The sequence below is a fragment of the Trachypithecus francoisi genome, unplaced genomic scaffold (genome assembly GCF_009764315.1).
Source record: "Trachypithecus francoisi isolate TF-2019V2 unplaced genomic scaffold, Tfra_2.0 Lachesis_group9, whole genome shotgun sequence".
Classification (NCBI taxonomy): Eukaryota; Metazoa; Chordata; class Mammalia; order Primates; family Cercopithecidae; genus Trachypithecus; species Trachypithecus francoisi.
This window is the reverse complement of record NW_022681474.1, coordinates 54,189,176-54,205,168: the sequence shown is the minus strand read 5'-3', so window position 1 is coordinate 54,205,168 and position 15,993 is coordinate 54,189,176. Positions and strand designations below refer to the sequence as shown.

Here is a 15,993-nt window from a genome sequence, read left to right as displayed (position 1 = left end):
GCCGCTCTGTCTTAAGATCTAGTTTGTTTTTCCCTGGAAGAAAGTGAGGCCGTGCCCAGGGAAGTCCCAGCATACAGACCTAGTATGATCGCTTCCCTAGGGCAAGGAGCCTTTCCTGTGGGATTTTTCTGTCTTCTACCTCGAAACCTCAGCCCAGTCTCTTCCTGAGGTGGGGCTGCTTCTGCGTGCCATTTTGTTTCTCCTTACATTCCCAGCATGAAACATGGTAACAAAAGAAAAGTGGCTTCAGAGAGAGCTGCAGAATGGCAGGTGGCACACAGGGCTTGGGGACAGAAACGACCTGACTCTCGGCACTCACAGCCTCTGTGTGTTCAGCTGACTGCAGGATCTGTCTCGGCCCCGGGTTCAGTTCAGAGGGCAGGCACGTCCTGCAGCTGGCCTGTGTGCCGGTCTCCTGGCAGCCAGGTGCATTGCTTAGATGGAGGCAGCCACACCTGGCTGGTTTCCCTCTGTTAGCTTCCCTCCCCTGCTGGAGCCAGGTGCCCTTCATACCAGTCAGCATGGCAGCACTTGAGTCCCCAATGCACCCTTTCCAGAAAGCTGGAGGTGGGCATGGGCTGCCAGCACCCCAGCTAGATCTGTTGCAGCCCAGGTCAAGGCCAAGGCCTGGCCATGGTGGGCCAGGCAACTGGGGATGGGAGGCGTGTAGGGGGGCAGGGTACCATGTGAGGAAGTCCTAGAGCCTCTCTCCTCCTGTCCTGTTCCTCACTGAACCAGGGATAAATGTATCAGACCTTTGTCCCCTGCCTTGCCTTGGGGAGGGTGCTCTGCTGCTGACATAAATGCTTTAATCTCTTATATCTTCCCACCCCATCAGGTAGTTCTTCTCATCTCCCCTTCAGGAAGGCTATTTTCTCTTCTTCCATTCTCTTCTGTTCTCACCTTGACTTATGTATTCATTTGCTAGGGCTGCCATAACAAAATATCGCAGTCACACAGTCAGGGCGGCTTAAACAACAGACTTTATTCTCTCACAGTTGTGGAGGCTGGATGTCTGAGCTCAAGGTGCTGGCAGGGTTGGTTTCTCCCAAGGTCTCTCTCTCTCCTTGGCTTGAAGATGCCGCCTTCTGCCTGTGTGGTCTTCCCTCCGTGTGTGTCTGTGTCCGCATCTTCTTAGAAGGACACCAATCGAATTGGATCAGGGCCCATCCTAATGGCCTCATTTTAAGTTAATTACCTCTTTAAAAACCCCATCTGCAAATAGAGTCACGTTCTGAGGTCTTGGGAGTTAGGGCTTCAACACGGGAAATTTGGTGAACGTGATTCAGTCCATAACAACTAATTTCCTAGAATCTCTGTTCCTTACCTGTCAGAAGATATCCAGGGCTACTTAGTTCACAAAGTTCTTGTTAACTCATGAAGCATTCAGAATGTGCACGTATGCATGCTATTTTAGTTGACCCTAGAGAGGAGGTGATGCCACTGAAACACTGATTTGTTCAGCACACACATGTTTAGCACCTTTTATGGGGCAGCCGCTGGGCCAAAACATTACGTAGACCTCATTTCAATTTCAATCCTCATAATCGTCCAACAAAGTAGGTATTATTATCTCTGAGCTCCAGTGATGGAACTGGCCCAAGGTCACACAGCTGACCTTTAAACTAAGATCCAGATTCCTCCTGCACCCATGATCTGTAGTCAGTCCCAGGACGATAGCCTCAGTCACTCTCCTAGCCTCTTCTCCGTGAACACTTTCATTGATCTGAGAGATAGAAGAATTTCCCTTTATTGCAGATTTCCTTTGATGCATCAGTACTTGCCTGTATCTGACCCCCCATCCCCTCTTGCTCATAGAATCCCCCTCCAGACTTACTTGTGGTTTCTTACTGGCTGGTAGTTTTCTCCCTGGCTGGTAGTTTTCTAATATAAAAAGTGAGACTAAGGGTCCATGAAACAATGGGTTTTAGACACACAAGATACCAAGCAGCTGAATACAACAAATGCCAGGCCTTTATTTGAGGAATAGAAAGAGAATCTGACCAGGAGTCACCGCAGGTTAGGTGAAAGGGAAAATAAAGTAAAACCAAACAACCCTGGGAGAGAGGAAATGGCCAAGTTGCTTCTCATATATGCAGAAAGTTCTAGGGCTTTTTCTAAAGGATTCTGCCAGGACTTCCCAGCAGCAGTTGGTTCACTCTTGCTGCCTGTTTTCCAGTGATTACAACATCTGGATATAAATGTAAAGCTCGATCCGGGTCTGAGACCTGGAACTCCTCCTTCAGGCAGTTTCCTTGAGATTTTCAATGGAATTTACAGTCATAAGAGTGTTTGTGAATAGACAGTTCAACACTGTTGAAGCTTCTATCCTGAGTTCCACAATTTGTACTAACAATCCACAACCTTCTGTACTTCCTGCATCCCCCAGAGTAGGGTGGGGGCTTGAAGAGAGTTATTTTGAGGGCCAGTGGCTATAAGGAAATTAACAGAAGTGCTTCCTCATTCATTTTCAGAGACGCTGGGAGTGATTCCCTAGCTTCAATACAGGTTGGGTTTGTCTACTGAAGATAGCAGTAAACTTGTATCATCTGAAATAAAGGTGGGGCTTTGTAGCAGGCTCCTCGTCAGGCTGTGCCCCATTGCAACCACCTGCTTTAACCACTGCTTTCTGCTCCTGGCTCTTGGTTTTACCACCAGTTTTTTAGTTTACCTGGTCTTACTGATGTGCCAGAAATTTTCTCTAAGCTTCTCCTCAGATGCACCTTAAACCTTCCACTGAAACATTAGTGCAAAGAAAGGTAGTTTGGTGAAAACCAGTGAGGAATATACATTTGCCCCTTTCATTGGCCATTAAGAGTTTATTTCCAGTTAAACAAGCTGGGAAATGTAATTAGGCACATGGCTGATGTGATAGCCAAGTCTGCATGCCAGAAAAACAATAGGTTCTTTAAAGATGCCAAGGACTGATATTATACATCTTATCTTGGAAACTATACACTTCACAGTTCTGAGCCTCCTGTGAGCTGCCTCATATCTTCAATCAAATTATTATATTCCAGAAATATGCATAAGGGAAATGATTTTACACATTTTATGGTGGGTTGTTGCTTGTAGCAGTAATTGAAGTACCTTTTCCACTTATGAAAGTACTAATTTTATTTGTTTTTATTGCTTTTCTAGATGCAATTATTTATTTAGTGTGCTTTGGCTTTATTAAATTATGTTTACTATAGGAACATCATAAAAATGTATGAAAACAACACATCAGCCAAGCCAGCCTGGTGACCTGTATTGAGAGAGCTAGTGTTATTTTTCATATCCAAACGTAATGGAATAACTTAAGAATAAACAGATAATCTACACTAGAAAACAATGCAATTTCAAGGTAATGTAATAAAACACCTGGACAATATGATTTCATAAATCTTGGTGCTAAAATTTACATGAGTTGAGTTTTGTGGGCTTATTTGAGGACACATGGCATTTCTAAATGGAATCATTATAGTGGGAAATGTAATTAAACCGAAAAGCGAGAACATAAACAGGGTTTTTGCTGCTTGTAAGATATGGATGACTAAGAAGCAATGTAAAGACTTTTGGTGTCAAAAGGCAAGCAGAAGGCTCTCATCCCTATAAATGATCTTAACTTTGAAATTGAAAAATTGCTAGATGATTTGCTAGGTCGCTTGGCAGTCGCCTCCAGCAGAGGTGCTGGCTTAAGGAATTCTTTGTAACTCTCCTTGTCTATTACTTCCTGTGCCTTTTAGGGTGCATCATCTCAAAAGAAAAGAAGTGTTTTGCTTTTGGCATTCTTTTTAAGAAACTTAAATTGAATGAAGATGGTTTCGTTGTTTGGAAGTTCCATCAGATAACCAGGAAATAGGCATACAAACTTTTTTAAAAAAGTAAATCAAACAACAACAAAACCAAAGCCAAAACCAAAAAACCCTAAGTCTGACATCCTTATAAAAAGCAGAGGTGCTTAAATGAAAATGACTGTGTGACTTTAAATTCATGACCAACTTTTATTTTTCTAATTATGGATTAAAATTAATTAATGCATTGTTTAAATACGTGTGCCTATTACAAAATCCAAAAGGTAGCAGCAAATGTACACAGTGAAGGCTCAGTCTCCCTGCAGCTGTGCAGGTTACTTCCCTAGAAAGAGCTGTGGTTAACATGCTCTCCATTTTCTGAATGAGTGCCAAGAGTTCCCAGGATTTTCTAAGTATGTAAAATATGTACCCACATATTTACTTACATACATGCATACACACGTATTTACACAGGAAATGATAGTGAAATATAAAGTACACATATAGCTCCTCCTTCGTTCTTAAAGACTGCACCGTATATTGCATTATACGAATGCCCCCATCTCCTGCTGATACCTATTTAAGTGTTTACAGTTATTTGCTTGTACCAAGAAAGATTCCCACTCATAGTAGAGAACCTCTATGTTTTGTCAATCTTTTTTTTTTTTTTAATGTTTGACAACTTGAAAGACAAATAAATGATATCTAAGTGTGACTTTAAGTCTCGGTTTTCTGATTATGAGAGGGTGAGTATCATTTCATCTGTGTCCGAGATGCTTGCATTTTTCTTTCCCATGAACTGCTGGTCCTGTCTGTTGTTCTTTGCTGAATTTGCTAGTGGAAACTTGCTTATTATCTTTGTTGAACTGCAAAGTCCTTTAATATGAGCTGTAAATATTTTCCTCATTTTTTCGGTTGTTTTTTGATTTTTAGAGATGGTTTTGCCATGTGTAGCATGAAAATGTACACACATCTTTTTTTCCATTGCTCCTGGGTTTTGTGTCATATGTTAAAATAATTTCCATACTTGGAGGCTATTTTTTAAAAACTCCCCACCTATTTTCTAGTGCTTTTATAGGTTTATTTTCCACATTAAAATTTTTAATTCATTTGGAATTAACCTGGGGTGAAGAATGATATATGGATGTGATTTTATTTTTTTTTCTTAAATGGCTGTCCAAGTATTCCAACAGCATCTATTGAAAAATAACTTTTAGGTTTAATTTTTAATATCACTAGATTTGAAAAACCAATTTTTCTTTATTTTCATATTGTTCTTTAATCATGTTAAGAAAATATATGTCTACACCTACTTTATTCAAAAATTGTTTTAAACAAAAATGTGTTTGTAATTGTATTAAGTACCTTTCTAGCATCTATAATCATATGCCTTTTCTCTTTTGATCTATTACTATTATGAATTATATTAATAGATTTTTTGATATCAAACCATCTTTGCATTTCTGGAATAAAATAAACTTGAATATGATTATCTATCTTTTGATATACTTTATTCTCTCTGAGTAAATTTAACTTAAAATTTGTGTTAATAAATGATATCCTCCCTCCCTCCCTCCTTCCCTCCCTTTATTCCTTCCTTCCTTCCTTCATTCCTTCTTCCCTCCTTCTTCCCTCCCTCTTGCCTTCCTTCCTTCTTTTTGATGGTACATTCAGATTTCCTGGAGTTAAGGTTTATAATTTCTATTTCTCTGGAACATTATGCATTTTATCCTGTATTTAGAAGTTTTTTCAGTATATTCAGCAAACTAGTCTTGTTTAAAAATTTTTAAACTTCCTTCATTTAGCTTATATCTCTTATTTTTATTTTATTCACTTATGTTTTTTTCCTTTTTATCTTGATTAATTTATTTTTCAGTTTATCTGTTTTACTGGTGATTTATGCAGTCTGGGTTTATTTCTATGAAGTTCTTCCTTCTGCTGTTCTTTATTTTGTTCCTCTTTTTCTAACTCCTTGAGTTGGAGGCCTGACCCACTTAATTCATGTTGTTTAGCATAAGTATTTCAGGCCATGGTTTTCTCCCAGCACTGCTTCAAACTTACGCTTTAGGTTCTGGCAAGGAATATTTTCCTTAGCATTATTTTCAAGATATTTGGAAATTATAGTGTTATACTAAGTCATTTACAAAAATTTCTAGGTGGTGGCATTCTAGTTTTGTTATTAATTTTTAGAATTTTTTTTGTTTCCATCTCCACCTTTTTATTTCCCTTTTGGTCAGAAACCATTAGATACATTGTTTTTGCTCTTCAGCATTAGAGTTTTCTTTTAGCCTTGTGTTTAGTCATTTTTTTGTGAGTGTTTCATGTTAACTTGAAAGCAAATCACAGGATATCACTGCAGGACATAGTGCTCTATAGAAGACAATGAGATCTATCTTATTAATTATGTTATTGGATACTATGTAGCCTCTTAAATTTCTTGTGCACTTATCCCTCTCTGAATCCCAAGATGCTATGAACATGCATGCTTGATGAATGAATGTGTGATGTAGAACTCCTGTGGTCAGCTAGAATTGTATTTTGTTTTGTTTTGTTTTCTTTTCTTTTATAGCCAAAGATTGCTGAGGAAAACTTAACCTATGCCGAGCTGGAGCTGATCAAACCCCACCAGGCTGCCAAAGGCGCCCCCACCAGCACTGTCTACGCCCAGATCCTCTTCGAGGAGAACAAGCTGTAGCACCGCATCCTCCTCCAAGGTTCTATTTAATGCCTGCCACCCAGTGATTTATGAAGCCTTGGAGACAAAGCCCTTATTTCTATATTTTCACTCGTGCCTTCTGAGTGGTGGGGAGCCCCCTTTTCAGCCACGTTCTGGGTGCCTTCGAAGAGGTACAAGGCTGCTCTCCCCAAAAGAATGGGGGCCACAGATCTTGACAGATCTCCCAGGACAAGATGTGCCTGGGCCTGAGCCCTGAGCGTAAGGACTCTGATCCTGAGAGCAGCCAAAGAGATTTTCTGCTGAGCCAAACCCCTTCACATTTTCTTCCTCTTTCCCTAGGTTTTCTTTAAAATCGTTTTTAAATCTTAATTTTACTCTCTACTCTTCCTGTATCTGTGATACAAGCTCATAGTATATAGCTAGAGGAAATACCATTATGGACCCAACTGTAAGATGGCACATATGTTGGTTTTCCAAGGATCAGATGGCATTGCCAGCACCGCCTGATTGCCAGCACCGCCTGAGATGACATCTCTTGTTATAAATAGATGCACTGACCCTGAAGATTAAGGCCAGAGGGGCAGACTGACTAGAAGTATAAGGTCTGTCTCTGAATGCCATGGTGCCCACCTATGAGACCCTGAGGTCGCAGGACAAGAAGAACACCATTCTAGAGGGCTTTCATCCCTTTGGCAAAGTGGACCTGTAGTGATAGAGAAATGTACTCTCTGAGAAGTGCTTACTCACCCTTTTCCAAAGGAGCAGAGGTGTTGGCCATCAGGAGCCACACTGGAGCGCATGGGCCTCTTCACTGTGTGCCAAGCTCAGTCACCTCTGATTCAGCACTTGAGGATGTCTGCTGCCGGGTGCCCTCAGGGTAGGAGAGTGGGAAGTACACGCCAAGCTGGAAAGTGTATTCTGAAGACCTTCCTCTTGCCAAATGCCTTGCCCGTTGCAACCTTGTGTGTGAATTCTAATGGGTTTGAATGGGGGTCAGGGGTGCATGGGGAAGTTGTTCTGTGGACCTGTGGGACACAGGAATCTTGGACTCACTGGCAGAGAATCCATTCTGGAAGCATCATCCTGTCAACTGCGTCGTTGAGGACATTTCTTGATGTGTGAGTGTAGTCTGGGTGGCTATTTACTGCACACTATAGGAATCGTTTGACTATGTAGTGGACCATTTGTATATGATAAATTATCTATTTTAAACACAGCTGGGATATGAGTTGTGCCCTCTATATAGCTGTGTGAACTTGACTGAGTTTCTTTTCTTTTTTTTTTTTTTGAGACGGAGTCTCGCTCTGTCCCCCAAGCTGGAGTGCAATGGCCAGATCTCAGCTCACTGCAAGCTCCGCCTCCCGGGTTCACGCCATTCTCCTGCCTCAGCCTCCCCAGTAGCTGGGACTACAGGCGCCCGCCACCTCGCCCGGCTAGTTTTTTGTACTTTTTAGTAGAGACGGGGTTTCACCGTGTTAGCCAGGATGGTCTCGATCTCCTGACCTCGTGATCTGCCCGCCTCGGCCTCCCAAAGTGCTGGGATTACAGGCTTGAGCCACCGCGCCCGGCCTTGACTGGGTTTCTTATCACCTAATAATCTCAGACTCCATGTTTGTGTAAAGATGACTTAACTTCCCATAGAATTCTTGAGGGTAAAATGGGGTAATGAATCTTGCCAGGTTCTAGAAACTGTAAATTGCTACATAAATGCTCTGTGTTGACATTCATGCTAAGCCAGTCTGCATTTTCAAAATGAAAATTTCTTCACTATTTAAGGCTTTCATTGCAATAACTTTAAAAAGCAAATATTTGTCCACCAACTTAGCCCTACAGTAATGTTCCCGAAGACTCAGGAAAGTTTATGGTTTATTGGAAAGGATCCAAATTGGAAGCAGATATTGATTTTCTGGGAGCAAACCGGTCTGCCTTTACAAAGTGGAAGTTCACCCTCTGTGGATGACACCTGTGTCTCCTTCCTCCCTCTCTGCCAGATCTCAAAGGCAGTGAATAAACTATGCAGCTTTTGAGGAAGAAAGACCAATTTGGAAGAACTCACTAGAACTGCTCTGAGCATCTCTTTGGGAGGGGAGGATATATGGTTAGCACACCATTTATATCATAATTATCACAGGGATTTTTAATTTTATCATGGCAGTGTTCTGACAGATGTATAGTGTTTTGAGGGCAGAGGATGATCTCCTAATTTGCCCAAAGAGCCTAATGGGTTAGTGGGGCCCTGAGGGTGCCAAATGGGAAGGAGAGGGGGCACATGAAAAGGAAATGGTGGGAAGAGGACAACGGGCCAGGGGGTAATATCTTCCCAGGCCCCTTAGGCCTCTGCAGAATGGAAATGGACTTCAGTCACCCCCAAACCCACCCACTTAAATCCAAGGAGAGCTTAGGGTTATTATACATGGACAGAAACACATTCTACCAAGAGCACAGGCTCTTGAGAGCTGGGAGCTCCCAGTTAGAGTTGAACCAATCACTGTTGTAGATTAAATCCAGCCTCTTTCTCCCAAACTGTGGTCATCACTGCACGAATCCACACTAAGGTATGTGAATGGGGACCTGCAGTTTATCTCCTCCTACTGAAAATGCTGCCCAGGGGAATCTTGGAAGCTATGGACAGCATCCAGGCAGAGCTTGTCCCACTGTTATCTCCCGAAGCAAACGCCAAAGCTATGCTCAGAACTGGAGGCCATGGATGACTTGTATCTGGTGCTTGTTTGAGAGGATACATTGACATTATTGCCATAGTAAGCTTAAAAAATGTGCCCACTCATTCATTCTTTATCCGTGGACCACTAATCATGCATTGTCATTTCCAAAGATAAGGGGAAACATATCACATATCGTTGAAATAGAAATTAGGGAAAGTTCATCAAATTTGTTTTTACTATAAGGCATCAAAGGTAGAAACTATATATGAGTAATTTTCAAAAGGGACCATTGCTTATATGTTTAAATGAAGCTAAAACAAGTATGAACCCATTGCTTAGAGTGCAGTGGCTTCTTTCAGGCAGAGAGCAGATGCTCTCAGATTTGGTGGTGAGTTTTGGCCTTGGCATGGTTGGCATGGAGTTATCACGGGAAGCCGGGAGGTATGAAGGGGCATCCACCTGGGTGAAACTGTCCTGCCAAGCCAAAGCCCCGAGGCCTGCCCTGAAGCAGCTGTAGTGGAGCAGAGACCTGGGATTCCTTAGAGTCAGCTCTTTACAAATGTACCGCCACTCTGTTAGCTCACGGGGAAAATCAGGAAAAACCAGGCCTCCCACCTGCTGACTCTTGTGAAAGTGAAGACAACATGGGGCATTTAGAAAATACATTTTTAATGTATGATAATATGGGCTGGCCCACACAGCAATAAGCCCAAAGACCCCCTCGCTTTGGGGATTATCCATGGCCCTGCTCGTCATAACCTCTGATATGCATGACTGTAACCTAGGCTGAGCCCACAATGGAGCTCATGCCAGAAATGGTCCCAAGCATGCATGTGGCCCCCTAGGATAATCAAAATCCTGGGGAGAAAGAAATCATCTTTACCTTGGGCAGTGAAGCTGGAATGACACAAATCTATCTGTTGCCACATCTCCTGCCTAGTGGAGAAGCCTTGGAAGGCAACAGACATTGAGCAAGAAGCATGGAGGAGAATGTTCTGGAAGGGCAGGACTCCACCCCGAGTCCCTAACATCCCCAGACTCTTCTCTTCCATAAACTCTCTAATTACCCTGCTGTTTAAATCCTGGTTTTGGTCAAGCCAGTCAGGTTGCATACAGAATTTGAATACAGTATGCATCAAAGTTGCTTCCCAGAACAGGAAGCAAAACAAACAAACAAAAGAAAACACACTGATATCAGTACCCAGGGTGCCCAATTAGGGCACACCCAGTGGCTGCATTGTAGCCTGTGAGCTCCTGCTGAACTGTGTGCCCTGCTGCCTGAGTGGGCCCCACCCTGGGCTTCTCAATGGAGAGCTTTCGATGGGGGACTCCAGGACTGATGCTCTCCCTAAAGAAGGGAGGCCTCAGGTTTGGAGAGGGACACCGTCAGGACCAGAGGAGGACTGAGGGGCGCTGGCACCAACAGGTGGAAGGGAACAGCGTAGTAACACAGAAGAGTCATGCCACATGCATGCTGGAGGGAGTCTTTTTGTGTCAACCTAAAACTTAGGCTGGCTTCCATGTGGAACATGACATCTTTCCAGTATCTCTTATCCAGGAGACTGCAGTAAGACCCAGGTGACCCAGCTCTGTGTCATTTGGAGCCCATTACAAGGTGAGGCAGCCACATGGTGGGGACATTGACCCCACCCCAGACCACACTCCCATCTCCATACATAGGATAGAAACTGTTCATCAGGAAGGAAAACCAAACAGAAATTCATGGTCTAGGGGCGGGGTCTGCATTGTGCATGGCCATGCTGGGCTGGAGTGGCCGTGGGGTGTCCAGATAGATGGGCACGTAGACTAGTGCTTTCTCAACCTTAATGCATGCACAAATCATCGAGATCTTATTAAAATGTAGATCCTGGCTGGGCACGGTGGCTCACGCTTGTAATTGCAGCACTTTGGGAGGCCAAGGCGGGTGGATCACGAGGTCAGGAGATCGAGACCATCCTGGCTAACACAGTGAAACCCTGTCTCTACTAAAAATACAACAACAAAAAAAAATGAACCAGGCATAGTGGCAGGCGCCTGTAGTCCCAGCTACTCGGAGGCTGAGGCAGGAGAATGGTGTGAATCCAGGAAGTGGAGCTTGCAGTGAGCCAAGATCGCGCCACTGTACTCCAGCTGGGGGACAGGGTGAGACTCCTTCTCAAAAAAAAAAAAGAAGATCCTGGCTCAGGAGGTCTGGGATAGGACCTGGGATTCTGAGTTGCTAACAAGCTCCCAGGGATATTTATGCTTCTGGTCCCTAAACCACACTTTGAGTGGCAAGGATGTAAACTGTTAGAAATATGGATCTGGTGCTCATTGCAGGAAAGGGGCTGTCTTCAGGGCATAGGTCACAACCGAAGCCCTGACAGTGGGCAAGATTCCCAGGAAGAGGCTGCCCGTGCACTGAAGAGGGGAAGGGCTGGGCCTGAGCGGTGGGGAGCACCCATGCTGGCAGGTACGCAGCAGGTGAGGAGATCCAGATCCAGGTGGAGATCAGAGGACAGTGACAGTCACAGCAGCAGGGGAGAGCCAGGAGAAAGCTGTGCTTGGGGGTCTTTCAAAGGAAGAAGGGCTCTGCGGTGTGAACTCTGCAGAGGGCAGGAGAATAGAGGTTGAGCCTTTGCTCATTCTGAATTAATTGATTACTCATTTTTAAAAGTGCTTTCTTTGGGAAAAAAGCATTCCCCAGTGCACAAGGCTAACAGACATGGGCGCTGAGCTGTGTCTGATCTGCTGAGTGTGTTTTCCCCAAAGTAATCCTCATCTTCTCAAGGTGTGGGGATGGACAAGACTCTTCCTGAACACACAGTGTGGTGGGGAAGGGTGGCTGTGGAAGTTTTCTGCTCCTTCTGTTGTCACGGGTGAAAGACGACTTGGTGCCCAATTTCTAATAAACACAACGCTATTAGCGTCACTCCAGTTTAGTGTCTGATTGTTAAATGTTAATGTACTGCACTCTACAGTCTTAAATATAATTAGAGATGTTTACAGCTTTGGTTAAATGCACATTGTTCTTCCACATTAAACTTTATTACAAGTGTCCTCTATCAGCAACGAGGAGAAAGCTCATTAGTAGGTGGTCTGTATCGGCTTCTGGGCCATGCTAAAGGAATCAGCCTTCTGTTTTCCTTTATGACAGCTTTCTAGATGCTGGGAGCAGCCAGGGTGATTACTTCCTGTTTTTGTGTACAATTAGTACCTCAGACTCCTGAGTCTACGGATGGATCTCAGAGAAGCCAGCATCACCCAGGAATTTTTATGCAGACATTTGTGTTATGTGTGTGAGGGTCTGATGTTCTCTTCAGTTTTCTAAAAGGGGTCTGTGGTCCACAAAAGATGGAGACTTTAGAGAGGGTCCTAAACCAGTGTCCTGCTCACAATGCCCACAATAGACCCAGAGAACATCATGAGGAAGCTAGGCAAACTAAGGAGATGGAAAGGTACCTGCCAGCCTGGCGACCTCCCAGCCTGGCAACCTTCCAGGCATTCTAACCCTAAAACTGCTCCTTGCACTAAGCTCTGGCTCCAGGAAGCCTCTCTGCTCCCACCCTCACTCCTGTTGGCTGGAGGAACCCTGACCTCTTGCAGGGCTGATCTTTGGTTCAGCTAAGGATTGGGGCTACCCAATCCTCCGCTTTTTGGGATCTCCTCCATCTCTTTTCTCCCTCAGTCCATGTGTGGGTTCCCAGGTTCTCACAGTACCCCAGTTCTGAGTGCCCTGTGACTGCACCCCAGCCCATTTCAGAGTCAGTTTGGAATTCCTTAAAATGTTGTAACTGAAATCGGGTTCTCCTGCTCACTGCTTGGAAGCCAAACTTGAGAGACAAGATTTGGTGAAAGGAAAAGCAGGCTTATTCAAGAGCTGGCAGCCTGAGGAGCTGGCAGACTAGTGTTGTAGAGACCATCTCAAGTCAGTACAAATTCTAGGCTCTTTTTATGTTAAAAACATGACCAACAACTGCTAACATCTGGGCACCAGTGAGGGTCCAGGAAGTTGGAAACTCCTTTGTCCTTGGTCAGATCACAAAGCTCCTATAAACCTTCAATGAAACATAGTTGTTACATACTTCTCCTTTAATCCCAGAGTTAGTTTCAAAAACTACATGATTACTGTTTTTGCATTTTATCTCAGTGCCCTAAAATTATCCTCGCCTACGTGCAGGGATGGGTAAGGGCTCCCTTAATTGAAAATGGAGTTAGTCGTGTTAGTTCTTTTGCTCTTCCATTCTTACAATGTCTTGTTTCTGCTTCTCTTCATTCTTCCACCTCATCAGGATTCATTTCTAGTTTCCTTGGGGTTCTCCTTCACCATGTAAGCCCTCATCTTTTTTGCATCTTCAACTTCTCCTTCCATCTCCAAAATGACAAGCGTTTCTCAACCTGCACAGACCCCTCGCAAGCCACCATTCTCCTCTGGTTCCTTCTCTCCACACCTGGAGTCTACACTGTTTGCTCCCTGCTGTCTGCCTCTTGCCTCTCACCCTCTGCTGGCTACCTTTGCTCCCCCTCCCCTGAACTCAGCTCTGCCCAAGCCCTCTGGGGTTCGCTGCTGACCATGTGTTCTCTTGCAGAGAATGTCTTATTTCCGATCACCATTCAGCTGTATCCCAAGGACCCCACCTCCACAGCCCCCGTGCAGCCCTCTCCTGAGCTCCACGTCCATCCATGACCTCCCCTCTTGCAGCTCCCTCATGACTCTTGGAAGTACACACCCAATACTGAATGCATCAGACCACCCTGCACCCCTCGTTACCCAGCTATCCTGGTTAGGGTTCTGCCGCTCACCCCATGGCTAAAGCTGCAAATCTAGCATTGGAGATATGGGCCACCAGCAGCAGCAGCAGAATCACTGCTGACTTGTTGAAAATATCAGGTGCCTGGCACCGTGCCAAGTACGTTTTCTGTCTTATCTCATTAAGCCAATGGTACTCTACCCCAGTTTGCAGATGAAGAAGCAGAAGAGCTCAGCTAGTGGGCCCAGGATGGCAGAGCTGGAGCCCTCCTCTCTCCTGTCCATCTCCCCTGCATTCCGGCACCTCCCCGTCTTCTCCATTCGCACAGCTCCTGCTTCCCGTCAGCGCCAATCACCTCTCTCATGGACCACTACTCTGACCCCTGACCTGTTCCCTGCCATTTAACCCATGCTCTGACATGCAGACTGGCTGAGTCACCCCTGCCCGACATCCTGCCCTGACTGCCCTCAGGATGCCCATCACCTCAAGGAGTAGCAATGCCCCTCATACCTGGTTCCCGCCTACCTTTCTGGTTGTACCTCTTGCGGTTTCCCCTCTGTGCTGTTGACCCAGGCCTTGGTGGCTGTGAGCTGCCACCTTGGAAGCCCAGCCCAGTGTGGTGTGGAGCTTCATGGTTGCAAGAGTAGGCCTGTGCTGGGCGTGGGCGTGTCCCATGGCAGTGGCAGCAGTGGCCATGATCACAGCCCATGGTGCTCTGTGAGCAGGCCTTGGGACTGGTGAGATCCCCGCGGGCAGCCAGCCACCCAGCCCTGTCTTCAGCAGCATCTGGAACTGGAGGAGCAGGAAGCCCAGGTGGGGTCCCATGCTCTCCCAACCCCCATCACCACCGACACAGCTGCTGGTTGAGATGGCAGCCCCTGTGGCAGCACAGACCTGGCAAGTTCAATGGGAAGTGCCTCAGCCCTCGAGAGGCAAGCAGCAGGTGAGCATAACAAGGACTGACCCCAGGGATACCTAGGAAGACACCTTCTGGGCATTCTTTGACGTGTTAATGGAGGGACAATCAAAGAAAGGGCAGGACCAGCTCTGGTGAGGGAGTGGGGCTCAGGAGACCCTGTGCAGTGGCAGATATTATCTCTGCCCCAAGGTAGCAGTGCAGGCCTTCCCAGGCGCCAGAAGATGGTGACTTGGTTTCTAGGAACATGGCCTCTCTATAGAATGTCCTCACTAAAAGAGACACTAGAGGTTGTCTGCTTAAACTCCCCTTCTGTTCCCCACTGTTTACACAAAAGACCACGATTTAAAGGAGAGTTTAGGTCACAGAGATCCAGGGTGGACATCAGGATCTGGACTCAGGCTTTCTCTGCCCCTTCCATAGCTCCTCATGCCCTGGCTCTTGTCTGTGGCCTCCTCGCCCAACCCTGGAGGACAGCCGAGGCCCAGCCTTCTCCAGCAGGGCTGGATGGGAGGATTCAGTGGAAGGTGGCAGCTGGGTGCCTCCTGCCGAAAGAAGCAGGCTCAGCCATTCCGGGGGTGGGAACTGTCTCCTAGATAAGCTTAGCTTGCTCGAGGGACGTTTCAGAGCTCAGCATCAGTTCCATAAATCTTTGCTGAGCTCCTACTATGTCAGATACTGAATTTACACAGTATTCATGTGTTCACCTAGAAGCAATAGGCAAAGCATCCTATGATAGTTACTATTGCCAGAGTATCTTCTGTTTGCCAGACATGGTGCCAGGGACTGCATGGCAGCCCTGATAGGCAGGTGGCATCATTGCTACTGGATAGCTCTGAGAAATGAGGTTCAGGGTCATCATAAGAGATTTGCCAAAGGCCACACTCTTAGTTGCAGAGCTGGATTCAAACTCAGAGTTTCCCAGTATCAATCCTGTGTTCTTCCTATTATGGCATAGGAAAAATGAGTTTTATCAGAACCAAAAGAGATTCTGGTATAAGAACTTAATGAGAATTAATACCAAGGTGCCCAGGAAACTGAAAGGAGGAAAGAGTTAGGACAGACTCTCTGGAGGAACTGTGTCTGAGTTGAGCCCTGGTGGAGGGGCAAGAATCTGCCAGGAGCAGAGGGCGGGAACCTTCCTGGACTACAAAGACCAGCCACCCTGATCAGGGAGTGGGACTCTTCTGGGAAAGCGGGCCTCTTCTGGGGAAGTGCTAGGTCCCAAAGA

General features: G+C 45.4%; 1 protein-coding gene across 2 annotated transcripts in view; it reads left to right on the top strand.

Moving 5' to 3' along the window:
• VSTM4 (V-set and transmembrane domain containing 4) overlaps window positions 1–7,694 on the top strand; it is a 96,458-nt gene extending 88,764 nt beyond the window's left edge. For both annotated transcript variants that reach the window (XM_033209242.1, XM_033209243.1), the window contains one exon: window positions 6,346–7,694. In XM_033209242.1, coding sequence (XP_033065133.1) covers window positions 6,346–6,471 — 126 coding nt within the window. In that variant the 3' untranslated portion in view covers window positions 6,472–7,694. The remainder of the gene's footprint in view (window positions 1–6,345) is intronic.
• The last annotated feature ends 8,299 nt before the right edge of the window (window positions 7,695–15,993 follow it).